Source organism: Apodemus sylvaticus, chromosome 1, assembly GCF_947179515.1.
Source record: "Apodemus sylvaticus chromosome 1, mApoSyl1.1, whole genome shotgun sequence".
NCBI lineage: Eukaryota > Metazoa > Chordata > Mammalia > Rodentia > Muridae > Apodemus > Apodemus sylvaticus.
Window position 1 is genome coordinate 183817627 of NC_067472.1, and position 23527 is coordinate 183841153.

The following is a 23527-nucleotide window of genomic DNA, read 5'->3' on the forward strand; positions in this document are numbered from 1 at the left end:
CAGGAGTAAAGATGGGAGGTGTGTTTCAAGGGCAGGTCGTGTGGCAGCCCCTGTGAGGACAGGTGGCTGCCCCTGAGCAGCAGGGTCATCTCCCTGTGTGGGAACGGGACAGCTGCACAGACACTCAGAGTCTCCTTTCCCCTCTAACCTGCAGAAGTGGGCCAAGGACCTGTGCTCAGAGGGCATCCTACCCTTCCCGAGGCTCGGTAGGAAGGAACCCGTTAGTGTGTATGCTTCATCGGGCACTGTGCCCAGCCTGTGACAGATGCTTAACTGCCTTTCTCCACAACTGATACTTGGAGAAACTACAGGAGGGGGACTCTGATCAATCCATTTTACAGGACAAGGGACAAGCTCTATGGGTAAAGTCAGTTGGAAACAGAACAAATTACCGAAGAAGCTGGCACAGAGGCCCTCATCTGCTCCCTTCCTGCAGCATGCTAGAGCGGCCCACGTAGGCAAAGGCACCCTTCAGACACATACATGCCCTGGGCTCTGAGCGACACCAGAGAGCTCACCCCCAGGACCGCCTTCCTACAAGCTCAGGCTGTGAGCTGAGACGCGGCTGCTCAGCCTTGTCCCCTACGCACGCTGGGCCCAGTTCCTCTTGAGCTGTGCTCTTGAGATTAGTAGAGCTGTGGATAAGGCCCAAGCCTTCGTGCAGTAGGCAGGCAGGCACACCACCACTGAGCTGTGCCCCAGCTTATCTCTGAGTGCTGTGCCTGCCGCCCACTGGATTTTGGGCAGCAATAAAGATCACGCACAGCGGGAGAGTGGGCTGCGCGTCTGCGAGAATCCATAAGACAATAAAAAAGGCATGGTAGTTCACACTCATCATCCTAGTGCTCGGATAGTAGTCGGAGGTGGAGCCGACGCAGCAGAGATGGCTCAGAGTGCTGCCTGCTCTCCCAGAAGCCTGTGTTCAATCCCAGCACTCATATGGCATTCACAGCTGTGCATAATTCTAGTTCCAGAGAATTTGATGCCCTCTTCTAGGTTTCAAAATTAAAAAGTTCAAAGCCAGCCTCAGCTACATAGCAAGAGGGAGGCTAGCCTCTCCTGCTCCCTCCCAACCCCCCAAAGAAAAGAACGAAACAGAGAGACATGGGTGGAGACTGCTGCATGACGTGAGCCACGGTCTACCTGCAGTCCACGGTGGGCCAAGCACAGCACGGCCAGCCGCTTGCGAGGCAGTTGACTGGATTCCTGGAACCGGGCGGAGGAGACGCTGAGCACTGCTGTGCCCTCTACAGCCTTAGCGCTCAGGTCTTTATCATGTTCACGGCCCCAATGGCGTCTTCATTGCCATGATACTGAGGGGAAAAATGGATGTTAAGAAAGGTTAGGAAATTCGCCTCAGAATTATAGCCAAGTCTAGACTTGATTTGACTGAATTCAGACCTGCCAGGTGAAGGAAGGGGAAATGGGGATGGAGGAGAGGATTGGCAAACAGGTCAGGGAGAACCTGCTCTGGGGCCCCTCCCCTGGAGGAGCACACACTGTGAGTGACAGAAGACAACTGGCAGATCAGTAGCTGTCTGAGTGGCACGGGGCCAGACCCCAACCGAGAGAGCTGTGGGGCCGTCTTTAGGAGAGGCTGCACTCTGCTTCAGCTTTGCTTGTTGTTATGAGACGGATTCTTGGTGTGTTAGCTCAGGTTAGCCTCACACTATGATCCTCCTGCTTCTGCCTCCTGAGTGCTGGAGTTAAAAGCATGTCCCACCACACCCACGTGGGTGCATTTTGAGTGATGGGTAACTGGTAGCTCTATTGCAAGGCTACAAAGTAGGCAGAGGCATGGTTAGGTGGGAAACAGCAGTGTGCATCCAGGAGGGGTCTCTGTCTCACAGGCAAGGAACTTTGTATAGCTACATGGGTGAGTGCCGGGTCTGGCCACCCCCTGCCCTCATCTGCTGAGTCCTTGCTGTGGGTTGGTGAATTATTAGACAGTGTCTTTGTCTGGAAGGCGCCTTGTGCTGAGTCTCTGAATGAGCAAGCCTGCCGACAGTTGTCAAAACACATGATGCTTGGCCAGAGGCTCCACGGAAGCCCTTGGCACCCCGTGTGGCCTTTGCTTACACTCCAGGCATGGAATGTGCTCTTGCATGTTCCTGGCGGGCTGCCCATTTCTGTTCTGGGGGCTCCTAGGAGAGCAGAGGCTTGGGCTTTCCCAGATCCTGCTGTGGGAGGGAAAAGGCCAGTTTCCCCAGAAGATGCCTGGGCTTGTTGGTATTAACTGATCTGAGCCGCGTCTGTGGCACAGATAACAGGCTCCGGCTTGCAGGCGCTGAGTGGCCTGCACTGGGGTGTTCTACCATCATTCGCAGTGTGCTGGGTCTGGGACTGCAGCTGCTTGCTTTGTAGCTCTCTTCCAGAGCACGTGCTTTCACCATCTACCTGATCTTCAGAAATGTCCAGATAGAACTGCCTTCCACTTACCTTCCAGCCACCCTGAAGGCACATCTAGCTTCCAACATTTGGAAGGATGGACTAAGTAGGGAGGCCAAGGTGTTTGACCTGTGAGGCTGCAAACTCTGGGTCAGAATTGTGGCTCAGAGTTCTGCCTTACAGAAGAGGGTGTGGCTACTCGGCGCCTCCGCTCCAGTGATCTGGTTGGAGAGTACTTTGCTCACCCAATAGCTTTCTTGTCCCAGGTCATATGTGTCCAGGATAGGAAGGTCACAGCTGAGGTCCTGCTGAGGCAGGATGCTAGGTAAAGAAAGCCTGTGACCTCTTGGGCCGCCATCTCAGCATTCAGGAGGTGGGGGCCGAAATACTAGGAGTTTAAGGCCATCCTTGAGTCCAGCCTGGCCTACATGGGAACCTGTCTTAAGGCATGATGTATATGGAGGGTCAGTACGGCTTGGTGTGAAGCCTGGATGCTGGCTTACCTCTGTCCCTCCTGTTCTCTCCCTAGACCTTCACAGCCTGGTGCAACTCCCACCTGCGCAAGGCTGGCACTCAGATCGAGAACATCGACGAGGACTTCAGGGATGGGCTCAAACTGATGCTGCTGCTGGAGGTCATTTCAGGTAAGGCTCGGGTATCACTGTGCCGCCCATACAGTACCCTGGCCTAGCAGGAAGGGGCGCTGCCCCCTTGCCACTGGGAAGCTTGACAGGGGAGCCTGAGAGGTAGGGCTGGGAGTGGCTGGAGTGACTGTGAGGATCCCCACCACCTGTCTTCTCAGGGGAGCGGCTGCCTAAGCCCGAGCGGGGCAAGATGCGAGTGCACAAGATCAACAATGTGAACAAAGCCCTGGACTTCATCGCCAGCAAGGGAGTCAAGCTAGTGTCCATCGGGGCAGAAGGTAAGCCAGGCTCCTGGCTGCTAGGCTCTTTGGTAGGATGCCTATGTGCTCAATGAATACAGGAAGCTTTGCTGGCAGTGACTAGCAGTGCTCCTACACTGGAGAGCATGGGGAATCCATGGCCTCTGCGCCCTTAAGCAAAAGCTCGTGTGTACCAGGAGTGAGGAGGAACCCTGTGCATGGGCCCTGTCCACAGGAGCACCTCTGCCTGCCCATATGGGTAGAAGAAAGTGCACGGAGAAAGGGGGAGCTAGTAGCCTAAGGGGGCATTGGATCCGGAAGTGCAAGGTCAAAGGTCAGCCAGCCCCAGGCTTTGCTTCTGCTGCATAGGCCGAGTGCGTGGCCCCAGACACCCAGGATCCCTCTGTCTTGAATGAAATTCTTAGATTTGCATCACCAACCTCAGTCAGCAGCAGCTCTTTGGGGCCCTGGGGTTGAGCTCCCAGCGCCTTTGGATGAGGAGAGTCTGGCTCATGGAGCCAGAGGCTGCCAACAGCCTCTGCTCATTAGTCAAAGTAGAGTTTCTTGCCCTGACATCCATGTTGTCCCAGCTTTTAGAAAAACAAAGAAAACTAATTTGTGTTAATGACAAGACTGAGAATTTGGTGGGACAATAGGCCAGAATGTGCGCCTCTGAGTTCCAAGGCCCTGCCCCAGCCTGGGACCTCTGGAGGGGTGCCAAGCCTTGCATGCCACAGTAGAGGTAGCTGGTGTTTGTTTAAAAACCAAAACCCAAAATTCAGTCAGGCCCAGAGATTTGATGTCCTTGCATGGGTCTGTTCTCCGGGCTCCGCTCCAGCCCCGGGTGCGCACAGCTGCGGTTGTCTGGCTCAGAGGCTCGTCTGTAAATACAGAGGGTGAGAGGAGGGCCCAGCGGGTGCTCCAGCCTCCACCTCACTGGGAGGACAGCTCGGCTGCAAATGCTTCTTCCACATGCTCTAAGTGATCCTGTCCCAACCTGTGACGGTCACATGCCTAAACAACAAGGGTAAAGGGCAGCTTCACAAAGAATGTTGGCTGGCCCTCCCCGGCCCTCATGGTCTGGTGGTTGAGGAGCATGGCTTCTTCCCCAGGGTTGTGAGAGGGTGGCACAGCTGCGGGTCACAGAGGCAGCTGGTGGATGTGTAATAAGAGTCCTCTTCCTCCCGGAACTTTGGCCAGCCTATACCTGCAGCAGCTGGGAGATTGGTCATGTCCCTGACTGAGGAAGCCTGGCCTTCTTGAAGCTTAGCTTTTGTTGGTGGGAGAGCTAGCTTGGCTCCATGCTGTAGCAGGCTGGTAGCCCTGCTTGACTGAATCTATGGCTCTGAGTCCTGGGGAGACGGGCCGACGTTCCATCCCTCTGCCTCCCCGGGAGCTCACAGGGTAGAGTGCTTGCCTACTACTGTCTACACAGAGGGACATCCTCTGTGTCCAGAGGCAGGCTGCAGTGTAAAACGGCTAGCTGGTTTGGAACAGTAACTCCCTGCCAGCCCTCTTCCCAATTTCCAGCCCAGCCCTGTCAACTATTCTCCCAGCCGTTTCTCCTCAGTTTCCCAAAGTGTTCTTCAGCAATTTCTTCTCCCTGTCTGCTCAGCTCAGTCTCCTAGCATCTTGTCCACCAACTGTCTTCTCACTCTGCTAGCCCCATTCCTCTTTTCTCTGCCTCAGCTGGCTTTGTTCTGTCTAAGAGACAACCAACCCCGAAGGTTATAAGCTTAAGCAGTTCTCATAGCTAAGCTTATTTTGACTCATAAAGATCCACCTGCCTCTGCCTCCCCGGTGGTGGTGTTAAAGGTGTGGGCTATCACGCCCAGCTCAGTTAGAAACTAGGGCTCCTTTAAAGAGCCAGGTACACACTGTAAATCACACTATACTGCAGAGTCACTAGGAGGCAGCATTGTCTAGTTGTGCAGAAGATTGTATGGGTGGTGGCAAAGTGATTGGAAAGGAAGTGGCTAGTCCTTAGTCGGTGATAGTATAGTCGCTGGACCTCCTTAACCCTGAGAGCAGGCCGCTCACATAAAGATGGAATTTGACCACAGTAGTGGATGACAAGTTTGAGGTGAGGACCACAGGCCTGGGATAGTCTGGAGGAGCACTGTGAGCTGGACCATTAGTGAGCTGGCCAGTGGAAAAAAGGCCTTTGTGGCTAGGAAGCATGTGTTCAGGGGCTTAGGGACAGTGTCATAGGCTTCTAGAATAGTACTATCTAGACTAGAGCATGCTCAGTCCATTCGCCTAGTAAGGTGGGCTCTGCCTTGGGGTGAGACAGAGAGCTCGGCTCTCATTAACAGCCTCCTCTCTCCTTCCCTTTGTCCTGTGTGCAGAGATTGTGGATGGCAATGCAAAGATGACCCTGGGAATGATCTGGACCATCATCCTCAGGTTCGCCATTCAGGACATCTCTGTGGAAGGTGAGACATGGCAGAGAGTACCTCGTCAGTCTTCTGGGATGGGACGGACAAGAACCAGCTCTGCTGTTGCCTCCACTCTCCACCATGCTTGCTTGGAGCCCATCTTTCCCACAGCTCTTGCTGGCTCCAGGTTGCCCCAGAGCAACAGTGCTCTGTGGCCTCTGTTTCATAAACCAACCCCAAGCTCTCCCCTTGAAGTAGGCCAGAATGGCTGGCACCATTGTACATCCTGGTGACGTGAGATGCAGAGCAAACTCAGGAGGAGTTGGCCAGGCCTGGCCTCTTCTCTTTCAGCCCCACACACTGTGTGGGTGGGCGATCTGGCCTGTGTAGGCCATCCAAGAACGCTGCCCTTTCCACCTAGCCACTGTGTGCGGGCACCACAAAATGAGAAAAGCCATGAGGCAGTATCTGGAGGGGCTCCTGGGTGTTGGGTCACTATGGTGACCAAGATAGATATATTCCTGTCTCCATACGACTCCCCATGTGAGGACAGCCAAGTTACCCAGCGGAGATGGTACTTGTTGGAAGCAGCCTGAGGCTAGTCTCCAGGGCTACTCACCACGTGGCCTAGAGGCGGATGGCAGGCTAGTGAGGGATGGGGGCAAGGTTCAGACCCCGCCCTTGCCTTACTCCTTTCTGGAGTAGTCCCAATGACAAGGCTTCTTGGATGGTGGGTAGATGGGCAAAGCTCCTCCCCATCCAGACTGAAAGTCCTGTTCAGTGTGGGCCATGTGCTGAGGTTTAATTCTGAGCTCACCTGCTGTATGCTTTGTAGAGACCTCTGCTAAGGAAGGACTCCTCCTGTGGTGCCAGAGAAAGACAGCCCCATACAAGAACGTCAATGTGCAGAACTTCCATATCAGGTAGGCACCCGGCAGCACCCTGCTGACCCTGGGATCCGGGTGCTCCCTCATACCTGGCTTTCCTTGCCATGTTTTCATCCTGGTCTGTGATACATAGCAACGCTCAGTAAGTCCTTGATCTGCTGTGTGCCCGTGTGCTCTGTCTATCCTGACAGGAGACTGTTTCTAGCACGGCTCAAGCCAGTCAGCCTTCCTCTTCATTTTTAACGTTTCAGGAGAGCCCAGCATGTAGATTGCTGTTGTGTTTTAACTTTAGCTTTCTAACTGCTGGGATGAGCAAAACTCAGCCCAGCTATGGGTCTTCTGTCCCTTGGCGAGGGAGGCAAAGGATAGATGCTGTTGCTGTAAATGAGGAGGCCAGGGGTCTGTGCTGTGTGGGCCAGGGCAGCAGGAGGTTACCATCTGCCTGGGGGTGTGCCCTGAACTAATCTTACCATGTGATGTCTGGAACAGGAGCCACAGGGCCCTGCTGTATCGCTCCATGCTGATGGTGTTCTGTCCTTGACAGCACATCGATTCCTTGGTGGTTCAGCTCAGTGTCTTTCCTTTGCTGCGCACTAAAGGCTCTGCAGCAGGGAGCACCTGCCCCCGAGTCCAAGCACTAGTCGGGCCGTGGATTCCTATAGTGCGGTGGTGGGAAATGAGTGACTGTTCTGAGCAGGCGATTACAGAGTTGCACCCTAGAAGGAGCCGATTCTTACAGCATCTCAGGGGAGACTGGCTTTGTAGAGATCATTTTGCTCCAAAGGCCTTCTGGCCACGAAGCATCTAGGCACTTAGCCCCTGGCCTATGCCACCCAGGGACCCACTCCTAACCCTTGTGTTCTCTTACAGCTGGAAGGATGGTCTGGCCTTCAACGCTCTGATCCACCGACACAGACCTGAGCTGATTGAGTATGACAAGCTGAGGAAGGTAGGTATCTGTGATCTCCATCCCCGACGCTGCCCACTGCTGACCTTCACAGCTGAACTCTTGCCCGGCCACACGAGCTGCGAGCTGCTCACGTCAGCTTTCACCTGGGTGCTGTCCAGCTGTCAAGTCCTCCATGGGCGCAGCAACTGGCTGTTGTTTTAGGGTCTTACTTGACCATTGACCCCCTTTCTTGACCTTCTGGGTTCTAGAAGCATTCTTCTGTCCAGAGGAGGGAAGAGGGAGTTTCGACCCTTCCCGCCGGCCACCATTTCCTGTGCAGAGTTGCTCTTAGTTGCTTACACAGAGCTGAGGTCCTGGCCCCATGGGAGAGGCAGGGACCCATGTCCAAAGCAACCAGCCCTCTGTGCCATACCAGGCCAGCGGGATTGCAGAGTTTCTGGCTGGACGTCTGGAGGATTGTGGAACCCTAAGCTGCTCTGGTGAGGGAAGGACCCCTGGAGATGGGGAGAGCTCAAGATTGGGAGTGTCGGGAACACCTGCACCCAGCCTGCTTGGGTGTGATAGGAAGGAGGAAACGAGTGAGGGGAGTGAGGTAGATCGGTCTGTTAAGCACGCTGTAGCTGCTGTTGCAGCAGTTGGATCATAAGAAACCCTGACACTTTCCAGCCCTGCTCCTCAAGGCCCCCCTGTCTCAGGCCAGCCATTTGCCTGTTACAATTGCCTGGGTCCAGCTCCTGATGGGATTCTGTGTTTTTCCCAACTGCCTCCAGGATGATCCAGTCACCAACCTAAACAATGCATTTGAAGTGGCTGAGAAATACCTTGATATCCCCAAAATGTTGGATGCTGAGGGTGAGTACCTCTCCATGTTCCTTCAACAGCACGTTTCCTTGGGTCGTATCTCTCTGGACCCAGCTTTGCCTGGGCCTCAAAGCCTCAGGAAAACTCTGGGGAGCTAGCTAGCTGATCCGGGCGAGATGCTGGGTGAGCCTGGCATGGCCAGATGCAGTCGGACAGCAGAAAAGGGAGGGCGCTCAGGGCTAAAAGGGTCAATTTTCTGGTACCACAGAGTGGGGCTAGGAGGCTGACGAGGCCAGCTCCTGGCTTCCTGTGAACAACCCTGGCCTCTCTCCTGACCAGCCAAAGGTCTGGGGTCTGGAGCCTGCCAAAGTGGAATGTTGTTTTTTCCTTTTCCGGCTTTGCTCCATTTCCCAGCCAGCACCACCCCACCCCCTGCCCCCCGGCAGGACCCATGTCTCTGGCCTCTGGTGGCCTTTGGAGTTCACTGTCCTGTAGCCCCTTGAGGCCATTCTCAGAGAAAGGAAGTGGCTTCACTGCAGCTGAGTTCCCACAGCGTAGGCCTTTCCTGAGACCACAGGGGAGGTTAGGGTGTGCCTGAGCCCATCCAACTGAACAACTGTTGTTGGGGCAGCTTAGAGGGTCTTTCCCCACCTTAGTTGTGGCTTTGGGAGCCTGTGGGCCCTAGCAAATGATCTCACCCCTGCTTGGGCCGTTTAACCCTTGTTGTTCACTTACAGACATCGTGAACACAGCCCGGCCCGACGAGAAGGCCATAATGACATATGTGTCCAGCTTCTACCATGCCTTTTCAGGAGCGCAGAAGGTACCAGGCAGGGCCAGGCAGCCCTCCTCGCCGCCACTGCCCAATGCCGCCGCCGCCGCCTCCTCCTCTGCCTCCTGCGCTCACTTCATTTCTCTTGCAGACGGCAGTGGCCTCTCTTGGACTGGAAGCCAGCTCCCTCAGTCCTGGGCATTGCCGCCTAGCTAGTCCTTGCTCAGCCTATTGAGTGCCTACTGTACACCAGGCTCTGTGCAGGCAGTGAGAACAGGCAAGTTCCTGCTGCAAGGAAGCCCGTTTCCTAGTCTCTCAGACAGACAGACAGACAGGTCATGTGAGGAGTCAGCGGACAGGGTGGTGTGGCTGAGGCACCTGAGTCCCCTGATAGCTGGAACCATCAGTTGGAAAGGGGCTTCACTCGAAACTCTGCCAGGTGAAGGCTACACAGGCAGGCCTCAGCAAGTGAAAGGCTCAGGTCGCAGATGCAACGACTTGAGAGTCCGGCAAGGAAAGTTGCAAAAAGCAGTTAGCTATGGGTCATTCTGCTGAGGGCTGATTTTTTGTTTTGTTTTGTTTTTTTAATTTAATGTTAGTGTTTTGCTTGCAAGTGTGCCTGTGCACCTGGTACCTAGGGAGGCCAGGTGTTGGATCGCTTGGAACTAGAGTTACAGGTGGTTGTCAACCACCATGTGGGAGCTTGGGTTAAACCTAAGTCCAGTGCTCATAACTGCAGAGCCATCTCTCTGGTTACAGGTTGATTTTTTTTTTCAGACAGCGTCTCGTACACATAGCTCAGCTAGCTCTAAAGTCCCAATATTCCATGTGCCACTACCTGTGGCTTTTTATTTAATTTTGTGGGGAGGCGGGGTGTCTCAATATAGTCCTGGCTGTCCTGGAATCTTGGGACTTTCTATGTATGGACCGGACTGGCCTTGATCTTCTTGTCTCTGCCTCTCGGGTGCTGGGATTGCCAATGTATAACAATATGTTTGACTATTTTTGAGACAGAATCTGGTTTTATAGCACCTCCTGAGTGCCAGGATTACGGCTGTGCATCACAGAGCCCAGCATCTGTAGGGGGTTATGCAGAATGGCTGCTAGTTCAGGTGACACAATCCTGCAGGGTTTCAGAAACAGTCACTTAACTTTTGACTTTTGGCCCCAAATACAGCTCCTTTCATGCAGTCTAGTTAGTTTCAATGGCCTGTTTGGAAATGAGGTTCCTCCCTCAAAGCCTGATAGCCCTTCTGTGCAGGGCATGCCCCCCAGGTCTGAGCTCCGCTGGTTTCCAGTCCAGAGCAAGCGCTATTCTTCCCGCATGAGCCTCGGGCTGGCTGGCCACCTCCCTCCTGCATCTTTCACTCTCTCCTGTCTCTCTCTTTCTCTCTCTCTCTGCGCAGATATTGTAGGCACTCTGAGGCCAGATGAGAAGGCCATCATGACTTACGTGTCCTGCTTCTACCACGCCTTCTCAGGGGCCCAGAAGGTGAGCCAGGGTGGGAGGACCCTGTAGCCAGTCTTTTGCTACTTTGTGAGTTCGTCTTTTTCCCATCCTTTATCTCCCCAGTTTCACCCCCTATCTCTAGATAAGAGAGAAAGGATAGAATGGGCAGAGAGAGATAAGAGATCCTGAATCTAATTTCTTTCTATTTTTTTTCTTTTGAGCATGACTTCTAACAAATCAAGACTGAGATTACCTCTCAGGGCCCTAGGCATTACCATACCCTCTGAAAAATTTATAGAATCCCAGACTTCACACACTTCAGCCACAGACCCACGCCTTTGCTAGAGCACTAGATAAATCATAGTCAACTGCTGAGGACAGTCCGATACAGCCGTAGCCCATACTTGATTAAAATGAAAACACTTTATCACTGCAAGATCCCTCACTGCTGGGGACTCAGATTTCCCTTCCTGTCATGTTAAAGTCAGCCCCATAAAAGAAAAGCATATATAAAAACATATATAAAAGAAAACAACCTATATGTCCACACACGCCTGTGTGGAGGCCTGGCTGAACGGCTCAGGGCCCTCATGATCATAGGACCTCAGTACCTCCTGTTTGGCCAAAGTCTCACAGACCTTCTCGCATAGCTACCTATGGTGGATGTGACAGCTCTGACCACACACAGGGAAACAGAAGCCCAGATCACTGTAGATGGTAGAGTTGGTGTTATGACCCCTTACCTATCAGGAACTCTAGGGCCACCTACCTGTGAGCCTCCTTTCAGAAAACTGTCAACTGCCCAGATGCTCAAGAGGCTCCTGTGTGGGTCAGATTAACATGTCTGGTCTGCTGTGAGTCTCCATGAGTCCTGCTGACACAACGCCCTGGCTCCTGTCAGGGACTCGGCACATCTACTTCTGTGCCCTCCTGGTCTTATGTAGTGGCTTGGTCAATAGCATCGTGTAGCTGCCCTGGTCCAACAGAACTCCTGTTCACACCAGGGAGGAAATGGAGGCCCAGAGACACCGCACCTGCTGTCGTCTATGTGCTGCCTTCCTAGAAGCCCACATCCAGTAGGGACCTCATCATGGGCAGGCTAGCCTGCCCCACTTTGCCCCTCCTGGCAGCGTGATCTTGGCTAGGTTACTTCAGTTCCCATTGTAAGATGGGGTCCTATTGCTCTTCACAGGATGGGATGGTATAGGCATGCGCTAATGATTAGCTAGCTCCAGAGTTGAAGATAGTCTGCTACAGCAAGGGTGCCCAGTTCTTTCCAGAATCCTCCCCAAATGGCCAGTTCTCCGTGCTCCTTTCCTACCCACCCAGCACTGGTTAGAGCTTGTTTTGGAGTGTTTTGCTGGAAGGTACGAACAGGGAAGACATACCCCCTCCCCTACTCCCATTTCCACCCCCTCCCCCACCCCCACTGACTGGTAATGAAGGCTGAGTGGGAAAAGGTAGTGATGAGCCCCGGTTAACAGCAAGACTACCATTGGGCACACCCATGGTGGGCCTCCCTAGCCTCAAGCTATGATTCCATTTTTTAATACCAGAAATGCCCCTTGCCGGGAGCTGACTTAAGGTCTGGTAAAGGGATCAGTCACTCTCATGAAAGTTGTGGGCTCAGAATGTTGTTCTCGGCCTGTCTTCTGAAGTAGCCTGGTCTATATAGTAAGGAAAATGGGGACTCTGCTAGATTTAGCTTTCTCGTATGTACCCCTTAGGGTTGCTGTCATTTCCCAGAGGCCAGTTCAGTCTCCTCAAAATGATTTCTGGGTGAATTCAGACCTGGCACAAGACTACTATCTTCCACGTGTCCAGTCACCAAAGCATTCATTCTTCTTGTCTGCATTTAAAATTTACCAATTCTCTAAAATGCCCTGTGCTCCAGCAGTGAAGTCGAACACCTCTGGCTGTCAGCACCCCGGCTGCAGAGTAGGTTAGAGCTGGAGGAACCTGTTCAGTTGGGGTCGGGAGCTTCCCGAGCACAGGGTTGTCTATACAACAGTGCACACCGCCTGTGGCCGCTCTGTCAGCCCCCTAGCTGCCCTGCGCCAGGGGTGGATGGGAAAGCACACTGGACCTGGAGCTGACTCCCGAGCCTCTGTTTTCCTCATCACCCTGTAGACTCTCCTCACTCTTTCTGTTCCTGTTCTGTTGCCGTTCCAACTCTTCTTGGATCTTTTTTTGTGCTGCCCAAAAGGTACCTGCCTCCCTTCTCCTGTGTGGCATTCGCCCCTCACCTAGGCTCCTAGTGGACAGCAGCCGATTCTAGACATCTCCCCTCTGTGCTTCCCTTCTGCCCTCCCTATTGTGACCTGTGCCCGTATGAGTCCCTGTAGTCAGCCTCACCTCCAAGTAGGAGCCAGAATGGACAGGACATGCACCGACCACTGCACTGTATGGTGCTGGCACCCCTACCACCCGCCAGCACTGTGCCCACACAGTCTGGGAACTAGAAGGCTGCTTCTCAGCAGGGCTCAGGTCTTGCCACTGTTCTCACAAAGACCCTGAGGACACGGCAGCTCAAGGCCACTTTATTGGAGATGCGCTTTCTCTCCTTTCCCTCTTTGGGAGTTCTGTGGGTCTTGGACAGCCTGCTTTCAAGGGACCTGCTTGTTAGGAGGGAGGGTCCCAGCCTCTGGCAGCCCTGACTGTGCTTCTCCACTCCAGGCTGAGACTGCTGCCAACCGGATCTGCAAGGTGCTGGCTGTGAACCAGGAGAATGAGCACCTGATGGAAGATTATGAACGCCTGGCCAGTGATGTGAGTCCAGCAATCACAAGTCCCCTGACAGTATGGGAAGGGACAGTGGACTTGAACCACCCACTTCAGTCTGGGAAGGAAGACTGAGCAGAAAGTAGGGGATAGATAGCACAGGGCTCCTAGCAGTGGCACACGTTCATAGACCTCTGCTATGGGGTTCCCACAGGAGTCTTGGAAAATTTGGGTTTGGGAGCAAGGCAGCCCTGAGGACAGGGCTTTTGTAACTCCACATCCTGCTTCCCTGTGAGCTGGGGGTTTGGAGGGGTGTCCTGGCAGCACCCTGAGCACCTCCTCAGTAGCTACCATGGCTTCCTGTGTATGGGCCCACAGCTTCTGGAGTGGATCCGGCGCACCATCCCCTGGCTGGAGGACCGCGTGCCTCAGAAGACCATCCAGGAGATGCAGCAGAAACTGGAGGACTTCCGAGACTACAGGCGCGTGCACAAGCCCCCCAAGGTGCAGGAGAAGTGTCAGCTGGAGATCAACTTCAACACACTGCAGACCAAGCTGCGGCTCAGCAACCGGCCTGCCTTCATGCCTTCTGAGGGCAGGATGGTCTCTGTGAGTTCGCTGCCACCTTGGGACCCAGGGGCATCACCTCCCAAATCACAGCAGGGTATAAAGCTTAGCCAACATCGTTGTAAATTAGCCTTTGGGGGGGATGGGCGTGCTTTACATTTCTGGACTATTTCTTCTGAGGTTTTACACCCAGAACTCTATGCACTACCCGGGCCATACCAGTTTGTATGGGCCTTTTGACTTTGCTGGGACTCCAGGCTAGCAAGTGTCTGAGATCCTCTGTAAGAGGAGGGATAGCACGACACCTTTCAAGGTCTACTCAGCAGCCTCCGTCCATTGATTCGCCCACCTGCCTACTCTTACTGAGATCCATTCAGTTGGAACAAAGCAATCAATGCAAAGGGTCCCAGTATCCATCCACGGCAGGCAGTACAGCCACTGGAACTCCTGTCCCTGGGGTGTGTGGGGGGGGTGTCAGCCATTTTCTGGTCCCCATGGGTACACACACACACACTCAGTCTGTCCATCCTAGTCCATGTAGACAGAGCTGCAGGCCCAGGTCAGGCAGGCCTCTCCACCAGCAGCCTGTGAGACCTCTGCTCTCTCCTACCCCACAGGACATCAACAATGGGTGGCAGCACCTCGAGCAGGCGGAGAAGGGCTATGAAGAATGGCTGTTGAACGAGATCCGTAGGCTGGAGCGACTTGACCACCTGGCAGAGAAGTTCCGGCAGAAGGCTTCCATCCACGAGTCCTGGACTGACGGTGCGCTTCCCATGCTCCCATGCTCTGTCCCCTCTCCCAGCTGCAGAAAAGGGTCTCCCTTTCACCTCTGCTCTGGCCTAAGATGCCTTGTGGCTGAGCCCCCTTCCCTGTGCCTTCACATTTGCTGTGTCCCTTCCAAGAATGGTTTCCAGTCCCAGGTTCAGCCCACCCCTGTCTGTGACAGCTTCACAGCACATTGGCCAGGGTGCATTCGCCTATCTTCAGCCACCTCCTGACTCCACTGGCATGTCTGAGGCTGCTGCTCCAGTCACCGCCCTGTCCAAAAGCCTGCTTTCCAGCAGCCCTGCAACTGCCTGCCTCTGACTCAGGATGTAGAATTCCATCACAGTCTTGGCCCTTGGTTGAGATCCATTCCATCGCTGAGATTCCAGATGATTCCTGGGAGCCCTTAAGCCCTCAGAAAATGCCCATGGAAAGCAAAAGTCATGACGTGACACGCCCACAGACAAGCTGTCACTCAGTGGAGGCCCCAGGCTCAGCCTCACTGCCAAGACATAAATAGCCCTTCTTTTATAGCACTGTCTCCCTTTCCACCCCAGTTCTCCACCACTGCTACCCCATGGTCCCACAGGGAGCCTCCTTAACTATGTTGACATATAGCCCCAGCTGCAGCCAGATGCTGAGCCCCACACAAAGTGCACCGCTCCTGCTCCTGCTCTCACGGTCGTCAGCCCTGCTGTTGTCCAGAGCAGGCCAAGGAGAGGAGGCAGGTGGTGAGCTGACCAGGCTAGGCTGGGTGTGAGAGTACCTCCTGCTCTCCTGCTTCAGACATGGTGCCCTTCATGGGCAGCTGGGGCTGTATGGAGGGTTCCAGAGCAGTCTAGACTACAGTACAGTATGAGGTGTTACTGTCTTGAAAATCCAAACAAAATAGCACAGGCATGGCTGTGGATCTGGACCACATTGGTGTGCTAGGCCCTGTGTGTGGTTGTTTCCCGAGTGGGCGAGTCCTGCCTGCCCTTGAGAGAACTCAGACATAGGGCTTACACTTGTCCTGTGAGGGCCCCAAGTACATAAGGAACGCAGTAGCTGCTGTGCCCCCATACATAGCTAGGCTGTTTTCTGCTTTGTCTTGCCAGCTCATTTTCTAGATTATTCTGTGGTTCTCACAAAATGAGCTGGAGTACCCAACCTAGGGCTGCCAGAGGCCTGACAGCTGGTTTCTTGGAGCTGTGTGTGTGTGGTAGCCCCCCAGAGCTCCTCCTCTGGGAATGCCTGGGGGAGGCTTGCACTGGGAGGGGTCTGGAAATGAGGCCCACCTGCAACTGGGCTGACGCTGTTATACACCTTCCCTCCCAGCACTTGGCACACCTCCTGAGACCCTATGTGTGTTCTGAATCACTGTGAAGCCCGTGCCCGGGGGAGGGGTAATCAGAAGTGGATGAATCCAAAGGGACTTGGGTGCCTGGGGATAAACCCAGACGCCACTGAGCCCCGCATACATCTCGTGGCTGCTCTGTAGACACTTGCCAGTCCCCTGCTGAAACAGCTGATGCTGAATTTTTCTCAGCTGCTATTTCTGGTTCCCACCCTTGGGAGAAAGCAGTTTGGAGAAGGGAATTGCAAGTTTGCCTTGTGGTTAAGCCCTCCAGCCTGGGGCAGGGGTGGCAGGCCTGTGGAGTCTGTGTTCCAAGCCCACCTCTTGCCTCCTGGTGCCAGCCCTGGCCTGAGGGTGGCTGGCAGTGGCTAAGCATGAAGATGAGGCTGGGAGTGGCTGAGTGGGGGTGGCACCAACTCTTTCCATTCTTAACCATCATCTTGCTAAAATTCAGGATGGGCAAGGCCACAGAGGTGCTGTTGCTGGCACTGTTTTACAGAGGGGAGATTGGCCAAGGGGTGCAGCTGTTGCCAGGTGCTCTGGGGACTCATCTGAGGGTGAGCCCAGAGGCCGTGGGAGGCAGGGCTCCTTGAGGGTTTCGAACGTGGAGCCTGATTGCCATCCTGGCTAGCCCTTCCCGCAGTAGCCTGTCCCTTAGCTTACTAGCTGGCTGCTCCAGCTTTTGCTCTGGGCATGTAATTAGCCCGGCTCCAGGACTAATAACAGTGTTACTCCCTTCCTTCAAAGGGTTTGGACAGCCCCGCCCACTGGGCTGAGAACGGGCGGGGTGACAAGACTGAGTTAGGACCACCACCCAGGAGAACTGGCTCTAAAAAGCTGGCACAGGCACAGCTCCTGGGCCCAGACTTCGGGCTTGTCCCTTTCCTGATCCCGCTGGGCCTGGCTGAAAGCCCAAGGCTTCTCCCAGTGCTCATCCTCCGCAAGTGGGTGTCTGTAACTTTTCGGCCTTGGTATCAACTGTTCTATCCTGGTTCTCCTGCCAGTAAGAGATACTGTTCAGAGCAAAGTAGTTACACTGTGATATCTGTCTCAGGCCCATAAACACCAAGTATCAGTATCTTCTAAGTCTATACAGAACTGCATAGAACATAAATGGGCTTGGAGATTCCCCAAGGGCAAGGAGGAAGGTTCCAGTAGCTTCTAGGCTCCGTCCTCTGTGGTAACAGATGTGATCCATATCTGCTGTACCTCTTCCCCTCAGATGACTCTGTGACTGTTGTTAAGGTGCCTCTCTGCCTCACCTGTAGGGAAGGAGGCCATGCTGAAGCACCGGGACTATGAGACAGCCACCCTGTCAGACATCAAAGCTCTGATCCGAAAACATGAGGCCTTTGAGAGTGACCTGGCCGCACACCAGGACCGTGTGGAGCAGATTGCTGCAATTGCCCAGGAGCTCAAGTACGTGCGCCCCTACTTATGTGGGTGTCTGTGGCATCATCACCACAAGCTTAGTTCTATCCACAGCTCTCAACCCTGCCTCCTCCATACACCAGGAGAGTCTTCCAGAATGATCTCTCTGCCCATGCTGTCCCAACACCAACAAGCATAGGGGACCTGGGTTCTCCAGCACAGGCGTGACCTCAGACTCTAAGGGTCCCTCTCTCCCCAGCCTGCCACCCTGTATAGGGAGTGTTGTATAGTGAGCCTGTTGTTCTGCCTGCCCCTGTCCCTTCTGCTCAGAATACAGTCACTGTAAGGCCTTCCAGGCGGCCAGTGTTCCTCTCTTCCCCTGCCTAGTCACATAAATTTGTGCACACAGTTAGTACACTGCACCTCAGAAGCCAATGAATGGGGCCCTTATTCTACCATTGCAGTGGCCAGCAGCAAGGAGGAGCCAGGGAGTGGGAGGCCTGGCCCATTACATCATGGAAAATCCACAGGCCCTGAAGGAGCTCCCAAAATAAGATCCTTGGCTGGAACTGCTCTTTCCGCAGACACCCCCACCCACTATTCACCCCACACTTGAGCAATTCTGCAGGGCCTTCCCACACAAGCCAGTGGGACCACGGGAACAGGGCTCGTTTTCTCTTGCTTCCCCCTGCTGCTGGCCATAGTCTGCAGGCTTGTGTGCCAGAGGCAGAACCACGGTACTGTGACCAATACCTTGCCCTCCAGAGACCTGCTCATCCAAATCAAGGAAAGCAGTGCATGTAGTGCTTTCATGAGTGGCAGGTGAGATACCCATGAGACATAGGCTTGGAGAGCTGGGCTAGCCTGCTCTTCAGATACTAGGTCCCAGCCACATGAGGCCTGATCCCTGAGGCAAGGTTAAAGAAACAACATTCTAGACATGGCCCTAGAGGAAGGAGAGGAGGCTACCCGGGTGCCATCCCATTGCCCGGTACACAACAGTATCACAGAAGAAGTCTCTTGAGTCTGTGCCTAACCAACAAGAATGTTATCTTTAAGCTGAGCAGTGTGGCGCACGCCTGTAATCCCAGCACTCTGGGAGGCAGAGGCAGGTGGATCTCTGAGTTGGAGGCCAGCCTGGTCTACAGAGTGAGTTCCAGGACAGCCAAGACTACATAGAGAAACCTGTCGCGAAAAACAAACAAACAAAAAAAACAAACAAAAAAAATGTTATCTTTATCCGCCCAGCATTTCTCAAGTCAGTCAAGCAAGTGCCAGGGTGCAGTGTGCATGCTTCAGAGAGAGAGCGCACGCACCTGAGTCTGCTGTGTCATTTCCGATGTCTGTCATAAAGCTTAACTTTTACATAAGCCACACCAAGAGATCAGCAGCAGCAATAAAATAGTACAACTAGATTTTTTCCCCCAAAGACAAGGTTTTTCTGTGTAGACCAGGCTGGCCTCAAAACTTGATCCTCTGCCTCCCGAGTACTGGGATTAAAGACATCCACCACATCAAGCTTTAGAACAGTTTTGTAATAAGCATTGTAGCTGGGTTCTTCTTTGTCCTCCTGAAAATCACCATTTCTAGAACCCCAAGAAGTCCCCAGAATTGTAAATGGCACACTCTCTGCAGCTGGCAAAACCATGCCTCTGCTAAAGCAGGCAAATCATAGTTGCTGTGGACAGTCCTGAGCAGCCCCGTGTCCCTACACCTGGGAGTGAAACAAGAGCTTGCTTGCTTGTTTATTATGCAGTGTTCCACCTACACAGTCAGAAGGGGGCGCCAGATCTCATAAATGGTTATGGGCTACCATGTAGTTGCTGTGAATTTAGCTCAGGACCTCTAGAAAAGCTGCCAGTGCTCTTAACCTGAGCCATCTATCCATCCTGAAAGCACAGTTTTATTTTTTAAGTTTTATTTATTATTATATGTAAGTACACTGTAACTGTCTTCAGACACACCAGAAGAGGGCGCCAGATCTCATTACGGATGGTTGTGAGCCACCACGTGGTTGCTGGAATTTGAGCTCGGGACCTTCAAAGGAGCAGTCGTACTTTGCACTGTTGAGCCATCTCTCCATCCCCCCACATTTTTATAATTTTTTTTTCAAGAAACCAAAATTCCAAAATTGTCACCACAGACAGCATTTACAAATAGAACCTTTCAAGACAGCAACCTTAACTTTGTTTATAGCCAGTACTATAATGTTTCAGTAGCCAAGACTTTGCTATCAGTGATTGGGCTCTTTGTTTATTTTGTTTGGAGGTAGACTTCTCTAGTTCATAAAGACCTGATTCTATAGCTCACTGGCCTTAAACTCACTCCTGTTTTAGCATCCTTGGTGCTGGGCTTACAGTTATGAACCACTGTGTGCTGTCTCTGCTAGATGTTGTTAAAACCACAAGAGCAGCCTGGAGCCAGGAAAATGGGTCAGGCATTTCCCTCCAAGCCTGGAGACCCAAATTGGATCCTGTGACCGTAAGGTGGAAAGAACTCTCTCCACACATTTTCCTCTGACCTCCATACACACACACACACACACACAGTAAATAAATGTAGAAGAATTTTAGAAAGGCATGCTGGAGACCTGTTCAGTGCTCCAGGGCGTGCTGTCCCGAGGACTGAAGTTCAGGTCTCAGTACCCACATCTGCCCGCTCAGTGCCTGGGATCCCAGTTCTCACGGAGGCCAGAAGGATACAGTTCCCACAGGTATCCTTCTGGCCTCCGTGAGAACACATGGTCAGATGGCTCAGTAAGTGAAGTATTTATTGTGCAAGTAGGAGGATGCATTCGTATCCCTAGAGGAAATGTAAAAATGTGCATGCCTGTAATGTCAGCCTAGGTGAGACCGGTACAAGAGGATCCCATGATCTCCAGGGTCGGGGGAGACCTTTTCTCAGTAAGGTAGAGAGGGTGGGTGCCTGGCGGTCTATGTTCATCCTCCTGAGCCCACAAAAGTCTGGAACCCTGGCACCTCTCTAATGTCCAAGGAGCTCTTAGGCCAGGTAGCCCTGAAGTATGAAGCCCACAAACACATTCTGACATTAGTGTACATGCTTACACTAATCATAGTGAAGTACCTTTCAGGTGGGTGTGGTGGTCCACACCTTCAGCTCCAGTCCTCAGAGTGTACGGGAAGGGGAGGAACTCTTGAGTTCCAGGCCAGCCAGGGCTTTTCCCTGAGACTGTCTAAATGGAAAGGTGGGATCACTGAGGCAGACACTGAGCGTGCATAGGCAGGAACAGACAGTGGCGTGGCTGCAGCCTATGCTGTCCTCGTGAGCTGAAAGGAAAAGGAAAATCAGCTCCTTCCATCCACCTACTCTAGTCTGTAGCCTGTACCCCAGGGCCCGAGGTCCCAGGGGTGGAGTCTGTGCATGCCCCGCCCACCTGCTGGGTCTCATCTCTGTTCCACAGCGAGCTGGACTACTATGACTCCCACAATGTCAACACACGGTGCCAGAAGATCTGCGACCAGTGGGATAACTTGGGCTCTCTGACACACAGCCGCAGGGAAGCGTTGGAGGTGAGGAGGGGTGTGTCACCCGGGAGCCTGAGGCCCTTAAAGGATGTTGGGGATGTCTGGGAGGGTGTCTTCAGAGGCCCTCAAGTATCTGCTCACCCTCTCACCTGCCTCCCCGCCCCATCTCTCTCTGCACACTACAGAAAACAGAGAAACAGCTGGAGACGATCGACCAGCTACATCTGGAGTACGCCAAGCGAGCCGCACCCTTCAACAACTGGATGGAGAGCGCCATGGAGGACCTGCAGGACATGTTCATCGTCCACACCATCGAGGAGATCGAGGGCCTGATCTCAGCCCATGACCAGTTCAAGTCCACCCTGCCAGATGCCGACAGGGAGCGTGAGGCCATCCTGGCCATCCACAAGGAGGCCCAAAGGATCGCCGAGAGCAATCACATCAAGTTGTCGGGCAGCAACCCCTACACCACCGTTACCCCCCAGATCATCAACTCCAAGTGGGAGAAGGTGGGCCAGGCTCTCTGACATGCAAGGGCTGGACGGTCCAGGTGGGGAAGCTGTCGCCTGACCTCTGCTGCGGCACGTCCCACAGGTGCAGCAGCTGGTGCCAAAGCGGGACCATGCCCTCCTGGAGGAGCAGAGCAAGCAGCAATCCAATGAGCACCTTCGCCGACAGTTCGCCAGCCAAGCCAATATGGTGGGGCCCTGGATCCAGACCAAGATGGAGGTAAGGTTGCCCCACCCCAAACAGTGAACCCAGGCTGTCTGTCAACTGAGAGAAGCGTGGGTTCTTGGATCCTAGAGGTTCATGGTCCCAGTGGCCTTGGAGAAGATTCCACAGCCTTGGTAGGTCTGATCTCAACTCTCTCAGTCAGCACCCCTTTTGATCTCATAGGACCATGCTGAGGAAATGGTAATGTCAAGCCAATGGAAGCTGGGCTAAACCAGCTAGAGCCGGTTTGGACCTTGACTGTCCACCTTAGCCCAGAGCTGGCCTTCCACTCCTGTGCGCTCATCTCTGGAGATAACATTCCCACAACAAATGACTTCTGCTCACCGCTCTGTGTTAGACCCCTGTGAGGGCCGTAGTGGATCTAAGAGCAACACGGTACCTAGGGACATTCCTGATAGTCTGTAAGGTAGCAATTCTACCTGCCCCACTGCCCAAGTGCTCGGTGTGCCAGGCAATGGGAGCCATGGGCAGGGGGATTCTGCCAACCGCCAGAGGCTTGCCCTCCTTTTGTATTTTATTTATTTTCTTGTTTCTAAGTAGCAAAAGAGAGTTTTGTCATAGGGTGAAGGCACTTTCTTTCCCAAGCTACCTGGCCTGCCCTCCCGGAGTTCCCTCTCTGTCACAGTGCAGGGCCTCACAGAGGGGTCAAGAGTAGCTGGTGAGGTTGGATACATAAAACAAACTCAACACCAGAGCGTGGGGTGGCATCAGCAGGCCTTCCGGGTGACACTGCTGTGGGTGGCCTGGGCTGCTGTCACACCGTGGTCTCTCCTCCGTGCAGGAGATTGGGCGCATCTCCATCGAGATGAACGGGACTCTGGAGGACCAGCTGAGCCACCTGAAGCAGTACGAGCGCAGCATTGTGGACTACAAGCCCAGCCTGGACCTGCTGGAGCAGCAGCACCAGCTCATCCAGGAGGCCCTCATCTTCGACAACAAGCACACCAACTACACAATGGAGGTGTGTGTCACGCACAAGTCGCCAGAATGGGACACTATCAGATCCCAGCATTCCTTCCCTCGGGGTCTGCAAGGCCAGCCTGGACTGCAGGAGAGCCTGTCTTTACAGACTAGTGTACATAGACATTTGAAAACCGTGGCTCCATTAGTTCCTTTCCAGAATTACCTGACACAGAAAGGGTCGCATTCCTACCCTACCTGTGGACTCAGCACTTTGGGCCTTACCCGAGCAGCAAGTCCAGGCCACCCTTGGGGCAGCCCACCAGGGGACCCCATGGGGTTCCACCCCGTCAGAGGGTCAGCTGCGGAGCAGCGAGCAGCATGATTGTAAAGGGTTGTCGTGTATCCCCAGCTGCTTGGCCCCTCTCGTCTGCCACATCTGAGGGTGGAGCAAGTGAGGCACGCAGTTGGCAAAGGCCCCGTGTCCCCGTCAGTTGATGAGCTGTGGAGCTCTTCACCCGCAGACCTTATTTGTTGAGGACAGCCACCCATGCCCAGTCATGCCCTCTTCTCCCTCAGCATATCCGTGTGGGCTGGGAGCAGCTGCTCACTACCATTGCCCGAACCATCAACGAGGTGGAAAACCAGATCCTCACCCGAGATGCCAAGGGTATCAGCCAGGAGCAGATGCAGGAGTTCCGGGCATCCTTCAACCACTTTGACAAGGTAGACCCACCCTCCCCCACCCCATACTGGCATAGCATGGCCTTTCGTCTCCCCATTGTTACATTTCTCCTACCCTCTCCATCTGCACTCGTCCATCCATTCCATCCACTGTCCACAGGCTGGGCAGGACCCCAGAGTATACACAAGGCCAGGTGGGCAGAGGTTCCAGGACTCTGGTCCCCATATGCAGAGTTTTTAAAATTTGGATCTAGACTGGTAGCCTCTTGAGAGGAATTCTAAGTGTTGAGTTTGATTGTCTTCAGATGACCTTTGACCCAACACCACAGCCACTCAGCTTCTGTGAGTACCAGTGTGCAGCCTCGTACACTGTGCTGTGAGCTCTGAGGGCAGGGAAAGGTCCCCTCCATCTTTGGGCCCTGGCCTTGATCCTCCATGCTGCCCACTCGACCCCCCTGAGGCCACGGAGACCTGTGCCCCACCAGTCCCCG

The 23527-nt window shown here is 53.8% G+C and overlaps 1 protein-coding gene across 1 annotated transcript in view; it reads left to right on the top strand.

The window, feature by feature from the left end:
- Actn4 (actinin alpha 4) overlaps positions 1 to 23527 on the top strand; it is a 65023-nt gene that overhangs the window by 39072 nt on the left and 2424 nt on the right. Inside the window, exons 2-17 of the mRNA XM_052167355.1 lie at positions 2918 to 3032; positions 3191 to 3310; positions 5620 to 5706; positions 6485 to 6572; positions 7407 to 7485; positions 8217 to 8298; positions 8985 to 9070; positions 13146 to 13238; positions 13569 to 13799; positions 14375 to 14522; positions 17130 to 17280; positions 20654 to 20762; positions 20903 to 21226; positions 21312 to 21446; positions 22234 to 22413; positions 22932 to 23078. Of these exons, the coding sequence (XP_052023315.1) occupies positions 2918 to 3032; positions 3191 to 3310; positions 5620 to 5706; positions 6485 to 6572; positions 7407 to 7485; positions 8217 to 8298; positions 8985 to 9070; positions 13146 to 13238; positions 13569 to 13799; positions 14375 to 14522; positions 17130 to 17280; positions 20654 to 20762; positions 20903 to 21226; positions 21312 to 21446; positions 22234 to 22413; positions 22932 to 23078 (2175 nt within the window). The remainder of the gene's footprint in view (positions 1 to 2917; positions 3033 to 3190; positions 3311 to 5619; positions 5707 to 6484; positions 6573 to 7406; positions 7486 to 8216; positions 8299 to 8984; positions 9071 to 13145; positions 13239 to 13568; positions 13800 to 14374; positions 14523 to 17129; positions 17281 to 20653; positions 20763 to 20902; positions 21227 to 21311; positions 21447 to 22233; positions 22414 to 22931; positions 23079 to 23527) is intronic.